Source organism: Miscanthus floridulus, chromosome 16 (assembly GCF_019320115.1).
Source record: "Miscanthus floridulus cultivar M001 chromosome 16, ASM1932011v1, whole genome shotgun sequence".
In the NCBI taxonomy this organism is placed as follows: Eukaryota; Viridiplantae; Streptophyta; class Magnoliopsida; order Poales; family Poaceae; genus Miscanthus; species Miscanthus floridulus.
Window position 1 is genome coordinate 89,354,168 of NC_089595.1, and position 16,842 is coordinate 89,371,009.

General features: G+C 47.3%; 3 protein-coding genes across 3 annotated transcripts; 1 reads left to right on the forward strand and 2 right to left on the reverse strand.

Moving 5' to 3' along the window:
* Positions 1-2,219: 2,219 nt before the first annotated feature.
* Positions 2,220-6,137, forward strand: LOC136512717 (uncharacterized). Its single transcript, XM_066506716.1, has 7 exons — positions 2,220-2,450; positions 2,535-2,580; positions 2,671-2,757; positions 4,242-4,401; positions 4,964-5,234; positions 5,503-5,718; positions 5,812-6,137. Exons 1-6 carry the CDS (start codon positions 2,397-2,399, stop codon positions 5,692-5,694), a joined length of 810 nt encoding a protein of 269 aa, XP_066362813.1. The 5' UTR covers positions 2,220-2,396; the 3' UTR covers positions 5,695-5,718; positions 5,812-6,137.
* A 1,546-nt stretch (positions 6,138-7,683) lies between these two features.
* Positions 7,684-9,009, reverse strand: LOC136510995 (uncharacterized protein At2g39795, mitochondrial-like). Its single transcript, XM_066505250.1, has 3 exons — positions 8,929-9,009; positions 8,043-8,410; positions 7,684-7,958 (listed from the first exon to the last, which is right to left on the reverse strand). The coding sequence occupies exons 1-3, from the start codon at positions 9,007-9,009 to the stop codon at positions 7,796-7,798; spliced, it is 612 nt and encodes a 203-aa protein (XP_066361347.1). The 3' UTR covers positions 7,684-7,795.
* Positions 9,010-13,257: 4,248 nt separating this feature from the next.
* On the reverse strand, positions 13,258-14,782 carry LOC136510996 (uncharacterized). Its single transcript, XM_066505251.1, has 2 exons — positions 14,683-14,782; positions 13,258-14,564 (listed from the first exon to the last, which is right to left on the reverse strand). The coding sequence occupies exons 1-2, from the start codon at positions 14,780-14,782 to the stop codon at positions 13,258-13,260; spliced, it is 1,407 nt and encodes a 468-aa protein (XP_066361348.1).
* Positions 14,783-16,842: the final 2,060 nt, after the last annotated feature.

Here is a 16,842-nt window from a genome sequence, read left to right on the forward strand (position 1 = left end):
CTATGAGTCTTACTAGTTTGACAGGATCGTGTAGATTGCTATGCTACAGGACTCTGATAGAAGTCGAGTGATTGCCTGTCACTCGCGAGAGATAGGAAATATATTACTATATAATTATCACTTGGAAAATATAAATGGTGGAAAGGAAAATGGTGACTGGACATGGTTATGGTTTGGATATTGGTGGGTGTAAGAAGTTGTGTCGCCGTGGACACGGGGCATAGCTTGGTTACACTGCTTTCCCTATCGGGTCGGTTAAGGACCGTTCGTTGCATAAGGCTCTAGGCAAGTCACAGACTTATTATCTCGAGCACATATTTGGGTATGTGCGCTTGGAAGACTTGTTGCTCTCTTGTCGTGGATCCAGCTCTTTCCAGACCGACTGTCAGGGTTTTATTTTGGTGGAGGAGGTCCTTGCACCGCACTGAGTCCGGGACTCTGGGGTGGGGGCTTGGAGTCCCAGTTTGGACGGGGACCTGGACACCCGGGACAGGAGAGTGATGGGTTGGTCCTGCTTGTGCCTTGGGTACAAGTGGGGCGTGTTTTCGGGGTACCCAGCTGGGGGCATTGATTCACGAATCACCGGGCAATCCGGTACGGCTTGTCTCGTATTTAGCATCGTAGTAAGAACTGAAAAATGAAAGATGGAAGATGGAAAAAGGAAATCTGATTGCTTACCACCTGATTGAAAGTAGTACAGGTGCTTACATAGAATGGTTAGTTAATGAATCAATGCGGCTATTAATAAAAATCGAATATAAGGACGCACGCTTAGTAATGCGTCCTGCCAATGCAATAAACCCATAGGCCAGATAGCCTTGCATATCCTTGGAGTCTTTTCTTTCCTCCTATCGGGTAAGTCTTGCTGAGTACAATTGAGTACTCAGGGTTTTATTCCCCCTGTTGTAGGTGACAGGTGGATGCTAAATCTGACTCTTGTGTGTGGATTCCTCCTGGTGGGCTTAGCGAGGATTCCTTTACGCTGCGATCGTAGTTGTTATTTATAACTCTCGCCGAATGTTTTTATAAATGAAAGTTCATAACCTGTTGTTGTAGTTTATTATCCATACTTCATCATGTCATGATTAGATATTCATTTCCGCTGTAATACTGATCACATGTTTATATTCCGCTGTTCACTTAAATTGTTATAACTCTGATAATATGATTTCATTCCGCTGTTATATTAATAAATATTATACTATGACGTGGTATTAAAAGTGATGTAAGAAATGGTTAAGAATGATGTAAGCTTTATTCTCTCATTTGTGATCCTGATGGCAAAAATGTGGATTTTCGGGTTCTCCCCTAGGGTGTGCCCGACGGAACCGAGTAATTTAGTGTTCTCCTTTGGGTGCTTAGTGTCTAATGGAAGACAAGCACTCCTGGGAGGCATTAGATTAGGCGGTTCTGCCACACAAGTGTTCCTATTTCAATACTCTTTGTGGGTACCAAGTGTTTTGGCTCCAATCTTCTTCATGCACAGGGAATTAGAAGAGCAGGCCTCTAGAATCGGCGCTCGTCTACAACACTTGCTTGTGAGGGCGAATTAGGTTTTTAGGGAGCGCATCGTGCGACTACTTCTGCTCCTGTTCTCGGTGATATCCAATACTCCTTTGCCTTCTTCCCGACGAAGGCGATGGCCGCACGAGCGCGCACATTTCTTCTTCGCAACGAAGGCTACTTCATCTATTTTTCTGGTGACTATTCGACGAACTGCACAACGTACATCTTCCTGTATCTGACTATGGTCCACGATTTCGAGCAACTCGCTATGAGTGAGAATGATGTTGTCGATACCTCCGACACTGGTCTTATCTTTAGGTGTATTTCTGATCTTACCAATTTTATATTCAGTAATGTGTTAGTCATTAGTATGTTTATCATATTTATATGTGCGAATAGATCACACGTACACATATCTATTTTCTAGATTAATTTATGTATGAATTTATGAAATATCTAACACATAGCTTAGTTGATTGGAACGATAACTGTGCTCCACCCTCTCCTTCTTATAGCTCAGTCGATTGAAATGACTTATGAGTAATTTCATATACAAGTGTCTACTAGAATTGATTTAAGGTTTGGGTTGGAGATGCTCTAAGGGTTTACTCACACTTCAATTCTTGGTGGGCCTTTTGCTAGTTGGGCCGACGTCGTCGTTGTACCAGCCTCGTGAAGTCGTGACCCGCCTTCGTTCCGAAGCAACACCGAGCACGAGGGCATTCGATTACGACTTCCCCTCTTCCACGGCAGAGTCCTTCTGGTTCTGGCTTTTTTGCCCCCTCTCCCCCCAAACCACACCGGATCCAAATCCCGTATCCGGCGAACGCGCGCCGCCGCGGCCATGCGCAGTTGCTGACAGAGGAGCGAGCGCAACGACGCCACAGGCCATGGACGAGGGCTACGCCAACCTCCCCACCAGCCACCTCCTCGGCTCCGTCCCCGTACCGATGCAATCCCTGCTTGCTTCTCCGCGTCTCTCGTTTCGTTAGGGATAGTCGCTGATCTGGGGCGGTTTGTTTCTGCAGGCTGTGACACAGGACGACAGGAAACCCAGTCCCCCCGCCGCCCTAGGTTGTGACATGTTGTGAAACTGTGAATTGGTGTGGGCGCGTGTGTTGCGGTTTATTTTTCTGATTGTCACTAATTAATTTTCGGTTGCAGATGCAGCTGCCACCTCTCGGTTGCAGGAGTTCCCGCCTGCTCCTGGTGGTAATGGAGGAGGGTATCGGCCACCAGGTGGCCCTGCAGGTAATTAATGTTGATGCCAATTGTCACCACGTTCTGCAGTATTTTGTTTGAGTTTCGAATTGATCTAAGGCCCCGTTTAGTTCCAAGCCAAAAACCAAAAATTTTCAAGATTCCCCGTCACATCAAATCTTGCGGCACATGCATGGAGTACTAAATGTAGACGAAAAAAAAAACTAATTACACAGTTAGCCGAGAAATCGTGAGACGAATCTTTTAAGCCTAAATAGTCCATAATTGGACAATTTTTGTCAAATAAAAACGAAAATGCTACAGTAGCCAAAAGCCAAAAATTTTCGGAACTAAATGCGGCCTAACTATGGATGCACAATTGCACACGGTACATGATTGGTGAGTGCGGATAACTGGGTATATTATTGTGCAAGTCGGTTGTTATATGAGGTTACATTTGAACCTGAACCATGGGGACGCAAGCTCCACATGTTTTGGGTCATTGGGTCTACCCAAAACTTGCTAAAATGAACTAGAATTGCATGCCATCTCATTAAATTTAGGAGGAGAAATGAATTAAGTTGGCTGACCCACAAAACACCGTTGGGGTACCCACTTGCGTCTTTATTGAACCATATCGAAATGCGAACTGTGGATTTAGGAGAATTTAAGAAGAATATCCTGATGTTCTTAGCTTAGTAGAAACATTCTCTCTTTACGTCAGAAATTTTGAATGAATACATTGTATGTAGTGTAGGGCCATGTTTAGTTGCCGAGGGAATCGGCGCCGCCGGATTTCCTGGCTACAGTAGCGTTTTGTTTTTATTTGGTAATAATTGTCTAATCGTTGACTAATTAGGCTCAAAACATTCGTCTCGCAAAGTACAACCAAACTGTGCAATTAGTTTTTGATTTCGTCAACATATAGTACTCCATGCATGTACCGCAAGTTTGATGTGACGGGGAATCTTCTTTTTGCATAGTGCCAAATTCTGGAATTTGGGAGCAACTAAACATGGCCTAGGTAAATGGCCTCTTAAATGTGGCAACATCAGTCCTGTACTGCTTTATTTTCGGGGCATGCTAAAGGATACTGTTGTAGAAGCCACATAATTAGAAACTTGTGATGTGATTTTTATCTTGTAGATGGTTGATAATTGAGAACAACCTTTACTTGAACTTTTGAATAAGTCACTAAGTATCGTGACTTGCATGAAGTGACAATTATGTTGCACTTTTGATGAACCATGCCTCCCATTAATCATTCGTGTTAAATTCCTATACATTTTATTTTTCAGAAGTCTGTAACATGTAACCATGATGGTCTAATATTCTAACCATCTCAACTAGAAGCAAGGCACCAGAGAGTCGTTTTATTGTTTCTTTCACTGCTTTGAATTTTGATCCTTGGCACTGTTCTATTTTGATGAGTATAAATGAATGGATTTTTGCTTAATGTCAGCTATTGAATAGAATTCTGGTTTTGTTTTTGTATGTGCATTGCTCCATATTGAAGTCTCTCTTTACTTTTTCAGATGGAGATGTAGAAAACCAAGCAGATTGGAAAGGATACTTCAATGTTGCATCTTATGCTCCATTCTTCAATGTTGATACTGATGTTGTAGTTGACAGGCTCATCAGTTCAATTTATCCAATGGATGGTTTTTATAGGAAAATTGATGCTAATCCTGACATGTAAGTTTCTCCTAATGGACAAGATCTGCCGTCTGAATCATTTTCTAAAACAAAACCTGGCTCTTAGTTACCTTTCTGTTGTTTTGATGTCAACATTTCTAGTGAATAGTCTAATATGCAATCATGTGATAAAAATGTGCATTAAATGATATTTTCATTGTAACTAAGCATCGTTATAATATGGAAAGATATGTCGTAAGTTGTATAAGATGCATATTATGAATCTGTTTCAACACTTCACTGTTTAATTACTGATAATTGCACGAGATGATGATTCAGATAGGATAGTTGCAGAGTTCTTACAAGAGTATATGAAAATATAGTGCCTGAGTGGCATTATACAGATTGTAGTGTTTATTTTCTGCAGCATAGTTTTGGGAGAACTGGACAACACAGTGTTTTGAACGGATTTTGATCCAATTTTTTGCATAGTTAAGGTGCTTGCTGGATTACCGTCTGACTAAATCTTGTCGCAAATTTTAGTTTCTTTTGTACTTCATTGATCATTTGGATCTCTTGCCTCCACATTCTCTTGTGTTATGAATTATTCTAATTTCTGCAGGTATGGGCCTTTATGGATCACCACTACTCTGGTTTTCATGCTAGCTGCGTTTGGTAACTATGCCACTTATCTGATGCAAAATAAAAAGGATCTGGACATATGGAACTTTGATGTTGGTTATTTCAGTTGGGCAGCATCAGTCATGTATGGTTATGCTGTCATTGTGCCCGCCGTGTTCTTTTTCCTGTTTCAGTATTTTGGATCACGCCAAAGTCTTGTTCGATTTTGGTGTCTGTGGGGCTATTCTCTGTTTGTCTTCATACCTGCATCTGTAAGTATTCGAGTTCCATCCGTTCGTTTCGTTATTTATATCACTGGCAAGAATATGCGGACATTCAATTTTAACATTATGTACATCCATAGGAATCTTCAGTTCTCTATCTTGCAATTATATATAATGGTTCTAAAAATTGATTCTCTTAGTGTAAATAATCCATGTTGTTATCATGGTTGTGACCACTTGGAACTCACTTTTGTTCTTCGGGATGAAGGGTGCCATTATGTTAACATGAATTGACCTCCTATTTTGTCTGGTTAAGGTACTTTTGCTTATTCCTGTGGAATTTCTTCGATGGGTCATCATAGCTCTTGCTGGTGGTGCATCATCTTGGTTCATCGCTTTAAGTTTGAAGGAATGCACTGAGGGAGCTGATCTGATGGTTCTGATGGCTAGTGCATCAGTGCTGCAATTTGCTCTGGCACTGTTCATCAAAGTTTTCTTTTTTGCCTGAGGTTTGCTTGTTGATTTTGCAAAGGTCTGCCTCTTTCTTACACCCCAGTACCCGCCTTCCCTGGCATTGCTTAATTGAGGCTTTGGATTCTGAAAAAAAAAACTCTGTTTTTGGCAGGTGACCTGATGCGCTCTTTGTCCACGGCTTGTTCTGGAAAACATCTTTTGAAAGGGCAAAGGCAGACATACCTGTTTTACTCGACAACTTGACATACATATTGACCCTAGATTGTTGTGCCTTGGGCATTCTTCATTTGAAGTGGCTAATTTGCAAGTTCTTCTCTATCTAGGTAGTGAACAGAATTTTACAGCGTGCCGTACAGAGTTTACTGAGTTCGGCACCAAAAAGTCTTCCCACGTTGTTCAGTGAAAACGCACCGTCCTGCGCTTTGATTTGCATACAATCCTTTCTTGGGTAGCAGTATTCTCATGATCTCGTGTGTATTTGTGTGCTAGTACATCTCTTCCGGTTTTCTAACTAGTTACAACGTTGGATGCTAACCGTGCACAGAGCTGAGAAACTGGGGTGGGGTTTCTACTTTCTAGCCTGAAAGTATAGTTGAAGCAAAAAAAATCACCCAAATGCACAATCGGGATCGGCAGCGGTAGAATTCACAAAAAGTTGAAAAATCTTCCATTAAGGCAGAGGAGAGATAACACGTACCAAACATTGGAGTGCGGAGGTGCAAAAGGCTTAGGCCATGTTTAGTTCGCTCCAAATTCTCAATTTTGACACTATGCAAAAAGAAGATTCTCCATCACATCAAATTTGCGGTACAATGCATGGAGTACTAAATGTTGACGAAATAAAAAACTAATTGCACAGTTTGGTTGTACTTTACGAGACGAACGTTTTGAGTCTAATTAGTCAACGATTGGACAATTATTGCCAAATAAAAACAAAACGACACTGTAGCTACAGTGCATCTACAGTGCGTCGGTCGGCGCCGATTCAGGCGATCTAAACACGGCTTTAGCAAGCACCCTCTGCACTAATGTCGTCCACCAGGCTTCGGTTCGGTGGGGCAAGATACGACACTGGCGGCGGTCGAGGCGAGCATCTACCTACCGGGGTTCCGATTCCACTCGCCTTAGGGCATGTTTAGATTCCAAAAAATTTTGTGCAGTATTCATCACATCGAATTTTGCGGCACATGCATGGAGTACTAAATGTAGACAAAAAAAAAAAATTAATTGCACAGTTGGATGAGAAATCACGAGACGAAACTTTTAAACCTAATTAGTCCATAATTAGACACTAATTATCAAATACAAACGAAATGCTACCGTGAGCCAAAATCCAAAAATTTTTGAATCTAAACGGGGCCTAAAACGTTAACGACGGAACGAGGAAGGCGGGCTTCTGCCAGACACTCCGCGTCGGATCTCCATCTCCGCGTCAGTTCATACAGACTCGATATTGCAGGCACCAACACAGATTATGCCTACAAGAGTTTATATATATATATATATATATAAACACACACACACACTCTATGGAGTAGTATGGACTGGAGCTCTGGGTCTCACCAGCAAGATGTTGTTAATTACTCGTATTCTTGCAAGTTGAATGTGCTGTATTGCCAACAAATATCATTAGATTTTGAAAAACACCATCACTGTACTTATAACCTTTCCAGTACTCATACAATTGACAATACCGTAGGATGTGTGAATAACAATTTTCACGAGGCTTGGACCTCAACAAATGACATTGATGAAATATTTGGAATTCAAGGAAGACACCTTGTAACAGTACAAAGACACAATCTTGTTAATAAAAACCATAAACGAAGAAGCACAGGACACCAACATTCACATACATGACCATAAATGGTGCATTTATAGCAGTGTACCTCCTCATCTCAGACAACACAATGACACTTTTTTTTTCTGCGATTGTATTAGCACGTTTTTCATTAAGCAGAAGTAGAGTTTGTTACACCCTAAGCTGGCCACGGTAATCCACTGATTACCGAGACTAGCGACCGAAACAATACACGTGGTTGTGATTTACACAGTAGCATTGAAAGGGGGCCTCAAGAATTGATGCAAGGAAACTTGTCCAAAACTGTGTAAAAATAAAGAACCTCTGTTGCACTTCATTTACTTTTAATCAAACCCTTAAGTTTTCTCAGCCAAGCGAGATACTCATGGCACTCTTTATCTATCATGTACGCATGCAAGAAGTTGGTAACATCTGACGAAATGGCTCTACTTTTCAAGTAGGCATAACATGCTTGCTGAAGTTCCTCAGGAAGATTACTGCAGAAGAATGTAAGGCCATGATCAGTAAAACCGCAACATGAGAGAACATCACAGCACTATTATACAGGTGCCAATGCTCACCATATCTTAGCTTCAACATTTGATGAATAAAAAGACTCATCCGTCGGTCCAAATGCCAAGCTCTCAATGGCAAGTTCATCAGGGTAAGATCTACAGCTGATCTCCAGCCACGAAGCCATCCCTTTGTGAATTTTCACCACCAGCGGGATATAGTACTGATTTGCAGGACCATTAATAGCATAAGCCTGGCTGTTGTCATCTTTGGTATCGTGCTTTTGCTGACCATTGTGCTCCACTGGATCGGCAGGGCTCGGCAAGAACACCTCCACTTCAATTTGCAACTTCTGATCTCTCCTGGTGAGAATTATCCTAGTGGTACCCTCCTTATCCTGGATCTCAAAAGGGAACCACTCCCCTAATTCCTTCGCCTGAAAGAACACAAATCAAATATTACATCCCCAGATCAAAAAGATGATATCTTCTTGCAACCCCATTGTCGGTGCAGAATGTGACCAACTAGTAAATATTTGTAGTTTTGCCGTACGATGTGATCGGAGGTGGCCTAGCACTTAATGACACAGGGTTTATACTGGTTCAGGTAACGTGCCCTACGTCCAGTTTGGGTTGGTCAGCGACTTTATTCCTGAGCCCAGGTGCTCGAAGTTTACAGTGGGGTTACAAACGAGAAGGAGAAAGATGGGGTGTACAAGAGGTCCGGCCGGCTCCGGTCGGAAGGGCCGAAAACGACAGGAACTTCGCTATGAGCTAAATGTTCAAGCGGGTGCTTGAGGTCCGAACCTGGCGGTTCTGTGGTTGTGAGCTATCGATCTAAGAAACTCTGATCAACTGGAATCGGTCTCCCCTTGTTGGAGGAAGCGCACCCCTTTTTATAGATGAAGGGGACGACTTTACAAGTAAGAGGGAAAGGGTGCGTATGTTACCGAACCTTGCCGCCCACGCCGACGGGTACAAGATAATGGTAGGCGCCCACAATACTGTTGACGTCACTGTAGAATGTCGGATGCATGTAGGAGATTGTGCTGCCTTGTTTAGGAATGATAGACGTCGGTACCTGCAAATACTGTTTGATGCCTAGAGGCATGTGAGGAGTGTCACCATATTCACCCCATACGGTAAATCCCGACGCCCACAACACTATTGATGCCCAGAGGCACGTGGGGGGCCTTACCGTATGGGAGTTTTAACGACGCCTACAGTACTATAGAGGAAAATGTCGGCGCCTACAATACAGTTTGTGTTAGGGCGGTTGCAGAGTGCTGTTCCTGCAGGTGTACAGGTATGGTCCCTGGTATCGTGGTTTGACTTATGCGCCCTGGCTTACTTTCTCCGTTCGCCCTTGCCTCCTTCCGAGCGGGCGTTCCTGGTCGGATGGCCCTAGTCGGCTCTGATCGCGCCAGTAGGAGAAGAGCGGTGAGCAGGGTTTCTGCGCACCCCGGTCGGAGACGCGGGGTCGGAGTCGGAAGTAGCATTTTGGGCCAGGTCTTCCGATCGGAGAGGCCGTTCGGAGGCGGCTGGAGTCCGAAGCTAGCGCTCCGGTCGGAGAGGTGGGCCGAAGTAGTTGACGAGCGGGCGCCGTTCCTCTTCGGCCAGACCTTCCGGTCGGTAACTGGACCGTCCTTCCGGCCTGTTGTTTTTAGACTCTCGGGCTAGCCCACGAGTTGTGTGCTGCCTTCTTGGGCCGAGCCCCGATTTTACGAACCCGACAGGAGCCCCCGAGCCCCTGGGCGATTCGGTTAGAATCGTCTGGGGGATTTTTGCCTTGCCGGCGGGTGCGCGCGAGCGCACCCGCGGGTGTAGCCTCCGAGCCCCCGGGTGGTTCGGGTAGAACCGTCTGGGGGGGGGGGGGTTTCCTGTGCTGTTAGTGGGGGAGGTTTTCTGTTTCGGCGGGTGCGCGCGAGCGCACCAGCGGGTGTAGCCCCCGAGCCCCCGGTTGGTTTGGAAAGAACTGTCTAGGGGATGTTCTTTTAGCGGGCGTGTGTGCGTGTTCTTAGTTTTGAGATGGTTTTTGTCAACCTAGGCGTCGTTGTGCAGCCCAGGTGATTTTGGTTGCTTGAGAGATTGGGTGAGAGGGAGCTCGTGGATCCTAGCGTCGGTGCGCGCCGCAGGATCAGGTGAGGTAGTTAGTTTAGTCGAGACATATCTCACTGATCCTAGAGTCGGTACGCGTCGTGGGATCGGGTGAGTCGGAGTTGGGGCGAGATCGGGGTCGCGGACCCAAGTGCTTGGAGCGCAGTCGAAAGTGTAGCCGGATGGGGCGAGATCGGGGTCGCAGACCCAGGTGTTTGGAGCGTAGTCGGAAGTGTAGCCGGATGGGGTGAGATCGGGGTCGCAGACCTAGGTGTTTGGAGCGTAGTCAGAAGTGTAGCCGGATGGGGTGAGATCGGGGTCGCAGACCTAGGTGTTTGGAGCACAGTCGGAAGCGTAGCCGGATGGGGCGAGATCGGGGTCGCAGACCCGGGCATTTTGTGTCTTGAGCCCCTGAGCCTCGTTGGGCCTTAGTAGGGGTCGGTGTGAGTTATGTGCGTTACCCCATCCTCGGTTCCTCACAACCGGAGGGGCTGAGTTTTGTCGCCTGTCGCGATAGCTCAGGCTCGAGTGACGCGCTCGGTGAGTTGCTAACGGGTGTGATCGAGTGGAATCTGGGTCCGTCGTTCGTGACGGGGTCAGCATAGCCCTCTTGTGACATTCCACTACTCCTTTACCTGCAACCCGACAGATGCCTGGGTCGTTCCGGAGATCGACCTGGGTGGCCTAACGGCCTCCCCTCGTTGGAGATTCTGTGGGCTTAGCGAGAGGTTCAGGATCGAACGAGAAGGTTGAGATGACCCAGTCTGCCAGACCGGGCGAGGGCCGCACGGGGCTCATCTACGTTTTTCTCCTCTGGCTCTTGTTGGTTGCTCATGTCGAATGAGGCAACCGCCGCTTCGTGACGCAACACAGAGCGTTGTGATGCATTTCACTGCATGTGCGATGCTTAGTTCTCGAGCCCCCGGGTGGTTCAGGGCCCGAATCGTCCGGGAGGCACGGGCATATGGAATGAATGCATGTATGGATGTATGAAATGCTTATAAGGAAATAGAGGTGGTTGGTAGTGTTCACCTTGATGTCTTGAGCGACGGGGTTCGGAGAGCTTCAGTCGGAAATGTCCGATCGGGACCCGTGCTCGTCGTTCGTGATGGAGTCGGCATGGCCTACACGGGGTGTCCCTTAGCTTCCTACCTGTCTCTTGGTGTCTATCCTGAGTGATTCGATTGACTCAGGGGACCCGATGATCTCCCCCGACGGAGATTTCGTTTGGGTTCCTCTAGGCCTAGCCTAGGGAAGCGGGGTGTCGTCCGCGTGCGGTGGCGTTCGGTTTTTGTGCCTGGTGTGCGGTAGTGGTTGGTCGAGCGGTAGTGGTGGGCCATGCCCCAGGCCACGTCCCGCCTGATCAGGAGCCGTTCCATCGGACAGGGTACGTCTTATCGATCAGGGCGCGTCTCATCGTTTCCTGTTCATATTAAATGGGGGAAGGGAGAGAGTTTCTCGCTCTGATCTTTTGCCCTTCTTCGGCTGCCGCGTTTCTTCCTTAAATAGGGGGAGGGAGAGGGTTCTCCGTCACAACCCTTTGCCTGTACGCCAACTATTGTCTCTCCTCCTTCTTCCTTCTCACCAAGAGTGCCTGTATGCCGCGGCGGTTCCTAAGTGAGAGAGGGGGTGAGCGAGGGGGATGACTTACAGATCCTTTCGTGGATCCGGAGCGTGATGTCAAGCTGGAGGCTACCTGGGGCGGTGCTGGATTAATCTACGAGGCCTTCTTCGGGATGGAGCCGTGTGCGGACTTTCTTCGGTGGATCTTCGCCAGGAGAGCCTTGTCGGAGGGGAAGTTGCTCAGGATCGTGCCAGTGGAGGGTTCCGCGCCTGTAGCTGCTCAGGTTGGCCAGTTCATAAAGTTTGATGAGATCTCTTCCAGCCACGGCGGCCATACTTCGGTGGCGGCGTCCTTGTGCAGGAGCTACCTCGACTACATGAAAAGGTCCATAGCACCATGCTCTTTTGCTGAGCATCTATGGGTACGGAGCCCTTGAGGCACCCGTTGCGCTCGCCGAAGTCGAGGGAGCAGAACCGGGTGGGGCCCTTGTAGCGGGGGCTATGTCTGGCGGCGAGTACCGTTTTTCTTCGGCGTCATGTGATGTCGTCGAGCGGCCGTAGTAGTATTTGGAATGGAAGTAGTTAGAAAAAATGTAATGGTTTGTGGGTGAGCCCTCGTGTGAACAGCTTTTGTATCAATGAACTACATCAGTTCTGTTCTTATGATAGAGCCACTATCAGTTCCTTGTTCTTTTTATCCTAGCATAACTTTTGTTTTTTATCCTTTCTTTTTCGTACCTGCCCGTTTGTCCCATAGGCTGCAACTTTGGGAGCCCGGGGCGTGGCCCGCATGGCTCGAGTGCTTGTAACCGTGGGAAAAGGCGGGGTGCGTTCGGTTGGGAGTGAGAACAGAGTCATGCTTTAGATTCTTTAGCCTTGCCTATGATTATTTCGGCCTCAATTATACGATGAGTTGGTGACTATTAGTGTGGTTCCATTGCACAGACCCCTTGGTGGGTCTAGATTTCTCAGTAGCATTATAGGGACTCCAATTTTCAGTTGCAAATGGTGATCAGGTAGGCCACTCATTTGAATAGTGTTGAGGAACTCTTGAGGATAGAGGGATTCTAGAGTGCAGTAGTTAGATGTGGCATCATCAATGGAATCAGAGCTATAGTATGACATCTCCTCGGTAGCTATCTGATCAATAATTTCTCTATTTATGGTGGTAGCCACCTCATTTATTGGGGCCAATATTGCCCGTTCACATAGGTAGCCTGCTAATTCAGGGGCGTGTGCAATTGTCCCATATACAAAAGAGACGGCCTCCAAGGTTTCTTTCATCCAGGGGCAACTGTAGGTTGTCTGGAATTTGGACCCACGATGTATCGGGGTTTTCTGCAGGTGTGATGCTAGGTACTGTGCCGTTGCCGATGTAGAGGAGCCATTGTGCAAACTTGTCTAATTCAACCTTTTCAAAAATCAGAAAGAGTTGGACATGCAAGTCTCATTTTTCTGGCTCCGTTTGCTTCGCTGAAAAAACAAGCCGAAACACTGTTTCGGCTGATTTGTTGTGAGAGAAAATACTGTTCCAGTTGAAAAAACAAGCTGAAAAGTACGGATTATAAGAGAAGCGAACAGAGCCTGTCAATTGAAGGACCTTGCATTGCCGCCATAAATAGGATCAGGTGATGGATGCATTTAGCACCTGATGTTTCCTTCCATGTGGGATAACTGGTAGAGTTTGTCTGAAGTCACCACCAAGTACAACTGTTATGCCACGAAACTGTTTGTGCGCTAAATCATTGGTATTGGATGACATGACATCTGTAAGCGTGCGATCAAGGGCTTCGAAGCAATGTCTGTGGTGCACAGGTGCTTCGTCCCATATGATCAGTGATGTATGTTGTATTAGTTCACCCAGCTTTGTATTTTTCTTAATTGAACACATGGAATGTTCATGGATGTCCAAAGGCATTCTGAAAAGCGAGTGGGGTGTTCGACCTCCTGGGAGTAGTAGAGCTGCTATGGCAGAAGATGCAACCGCCAAGGCTATTTTCCCTTTGCTTCTAATACCATTAAGCAAAGTATTCCAGAGAAAAGTTTTGCCGGTTCCCCCATATCCATAAACAAAGAAGGTATGGCCACAACCATTTAAGACTGAATGTTCTATGATGTTGTAAATATGTCTCTGGCCTGTGTTGAGTTGGCTGATCTGCTGAGCTAAGTCCAATCTTGTACCATCAGAAGCATAAGAAAGCTCTTCCATTATAAATCTGTTGGTAAGAACTGGGCAACAATCATGTTCTGGCTGTGGTAGTTGATAGCGATCTAGGCTATATCTAGCATCCTTGAGCAATTTATCTAATTCGTGCAGGACATAGGATCTGACCTGTTGCTTGATTAGAGCTACCGGGATTTCTGGAGCTAGATGGTTTGCACGATATGCTATATCTTCTCCCATTTTCTGTATATGGTCATCAAGTAATCTGACTGGGTTTGCAATTTCACAAAACAGCAGTAATGTGACGAACAATTGGCGCAGCTGATATGGAAGCGCCCAATGCGACACGTCGGCCATAGCATTGATACACTCCTGATCATCGCCAAGCAAGCCCAGTGCCTCACACGCAGCACGAAATGTTGGATGTCGATGGCCACCAATAGTACGAAGATCTGAGTAGTGTTGTGCTCCTTTGACGACATGAAACAACATACGGAGGTAAAATCTTTCGCCTTGATTAGGAGCTACATTAGCAATGCGTCCAACTTTGGCACGGTTATTGCGACAACAATCCCAGTATTTATGATCATCGTGCCATGTCCAGTATTCAGGGAACTCTACATAAGTGTGCTGTCGAGCCTTTGGATATTGCCAGTTGGCCTCGAACCATGCTGTTAGTTTTGTTATGACCTTTGATGGATCATGGATCACCTGGTCAAGATAGTCGTCTTCGGTATACGTCACACCATTTTCCAGCGAAAGGTGGACTGGCAGACGTTCGATAGATGGATTAGTGTAGTGTATATCGAACTGGAACAATCTCCATGCTGCATCATTGGGAGTTACTTATCTGCAATCCAAGTATTCCTTTATTTCATCAATTACCTGAGCTGTAGGATCCGAACCATCTTTTTTCTCTTGAGTGTGGCTTTAGCACAGTCAGGATCTTTATTAGTGTACTTAAATAAGAACTTTTCCATTCCATTACGGTTAACACTTTCAACATTTATGTGGCCCTGGTACTTAACTAATAGATCCACATTATGGGGCACCACAAACCTGTTATCAATCTTGACTCCTTTTTTTTCGGTAGTAGCTCGATTTGGTAGTCTCATATACCATCTCGAGTGTAGCTAAGACCGTTTAGGTTTTGTAGCAGCGGTTTAGTCGCGGTGGGAGCTTTAAAAACCGTGCACAGCACGTCCTCGTCGTGTTTCCCCGAGTGGGCACGGTCATCGCGCCTCAGGGGCACGACGTCGTCGCGTCGGTGCGTCTTGAGCGCGCCCACGCGCTGTCTATGCTCGGCTAGCCTTGCCGGCCGGCCGGTCCGTCGGGGGCGCTGCGGTGTGGGGCCGTGCGGCCGTGCGGCCCTACCCCTATCCCACGCGCTGCCGCACTGCCAGCCCGCCGTGCGTCGCGATGCAGCCGCAGCCGCTGCCGTCGTGTCATCCTTGCGTTGCGCCTCTGGCCCGGTTGGATGCTGCGCACACGTGGCCGTGCTTGCCGTCGCCATGAAATTGATGGCACTGCGGCGCGCGGGCCACGCTGGTCACGAATGCACGCGCCTGTCTGCTAGCGCCTGGACGTGGGTCTCCACGGTCGCGTCAACCACATCCAGCCAAGGCGTGCACATGCCGAGCCACCGGCCGTACCCCACCCCCCTCTCTCTGTTTCTCATCTCTCTGTCGCCGTCGAGCCGCGCCCACGTGCGAGCCAGAGAGCGGTCACCTCTACTCAATTCTGCCCATCTGCACCTTCGCCCTCCAGTCTTCTCGTCGCCCGACCCCGTACAGCCATGATGACGCCCCGGCCAAGCGCCAATTTGGCTCCTTTCCACCGGCGTGCTGTTAAGGCCACGCCTCGGCCATGACCGAGGGCAGACCTCCATTCCTCCACCTGAGCCCAATTACTTGCGCCACTACATTCGCCTTGCTCTCCTCTTAGCCCTGCGCACCCCAGTCCAGTCGCTACCGCCTCTACTTTGCCGCTGACGCGACCATGCCACCGCGGTACGCCGCCACATGGTTCGGCCGCACGCGGCTGGCCTCCCTCCGTCCCTCGGCGCTCCAACCCTCGCCGCGGCTTGACTTATGGTAGTCCCTTGATGCTCTCACGGTAGTTGGTTGGGACCGTAGCAGCTCTAGTTCGTCGGGGGGGGGGGGGGCTGCGCCACCGTCGCGGCCGGCCACGCGCCGCCGTAGCCATCTCCAGCTTGTCCCGCAGCCCCGCGTCACTGCTAGGTGTAGGTTGTGGAACCCTAGATGAGTGTCGGCCCGACCGACGGGCTGGAGTGGACCTCCGGTGGCCTGCGTAGCTTCTCCATGCCGCCGCTCGCCGCGCCGCCACGCACGGGTTTACCAGGAGGTGTGCGCCGGAAAATTTCCAGAATTCTGGGGGGTTAAGCGGGAGTAGCTGTGAGTGATAGGAATAGTGATAGGACTCCGGTGCAGTTTGGGAAGAATCCGGGGTGCTGGCCGCAAAAGTGCCTCGTGCGCGGGCTCTCTCTCTCTGTCGCGGGCCGGCCTGCGTTGCGTGGGCCGGGTTAGCGGGCCGCGTGTGTGCACGCGCTGCACCGCGCGTGGGTCGCGAGTGTGGGCCTCGCAAGAAACTGGTTTTCCTTTTTCCAGGGAATTAGCAAATGTTTTCTAATTTAGTTTGAGCTGATCTTTGTAAATTATAACAAATCATGTAGGTGTCAAAAAATTGTGCAATAAATTTTGTTGGACTCCTGAAATTTTGCTCTGTTTGTTGGTATAGTTAGTTCATGCTTATATATGTTGACATTAGGAACTATTAAATAGTTTAAAGAATGCTTAATATTGTTAAGCAAATAATTGTAGAAATTTTGGTGGCAACATGGTAATAGCTTTAGACCTAAAAATTTTATGGTAGTTTCATTGTATTATTATGTGCTCACTGTAATTTTTGTAGCCTTAGAATAGCCTAAGTCTTAGGGTAGTGGGATGCTCCTTGTTTTAATATATGTTAAATCGTTAGTAGGAGTAAGGATATATTTTTAGTTGCTAAGTTCATACTTGTTAGATG

Bases quoted from the DNA above. Each gene is read 5' to 3' on its own strand.
- LOC136512717 (XM_066506716.1), top strand. From the start codon at position 2,397: ATGGACGAGGGCTACGCCAACCTCCCCACCAGCCACCTCCTCGGCTCC. The intron at 2,451-2,534 runs GTACCGATGCAA...TTGTTTCTGCAG, and splicing joins ACCTCCTCGGCTCCGTCCCC to GCTGTGACACAGGACGACAG. The intron at 4,402-4,963 runs GTAAGTTTCTCC...TAATTTCTGCAG, and splicing joins ATTGATGCTAATCCTGACAT to GTATGGGCCTTTATGGATCA.
- LOC136510995 (XM_066505250.1), bottom strand. From the start codon at position 9,009: ATGCATCCGACATTCTACAGTGACGTCAACAGTATTGTGGGCGCCTAC. The intron at 8,411-8,928 runs GTTCGGTAACAT...GTGTTCTTTCAG, and splicing joins CCGTCGGCGTGGGCGGCAAG to GCGAAGGAATTAGGGGAGTG. The intron at 7,959-8,042 runs GTGAGCATTGGC...ATTCTTCTGCAG, and splicing joins AATGTTGAAGCTAAGATATG to TAATCTTCCTGAGGAACTTC.
- LOC136510996 (XM_066505251.1), bottom strand. From the start codon at position 14,782: ATGGAATGGAAAAGTTCTTATTTAAGTACACTAATAAAGATCCTGACT. The intron at 14,565-14,682 runs GTAATTGATGAA...AACGTCTGCCAG, and splicing joins GTTCGGATCCTACAGCTCAG to TCCACCTTTCGCTGGAAAAT.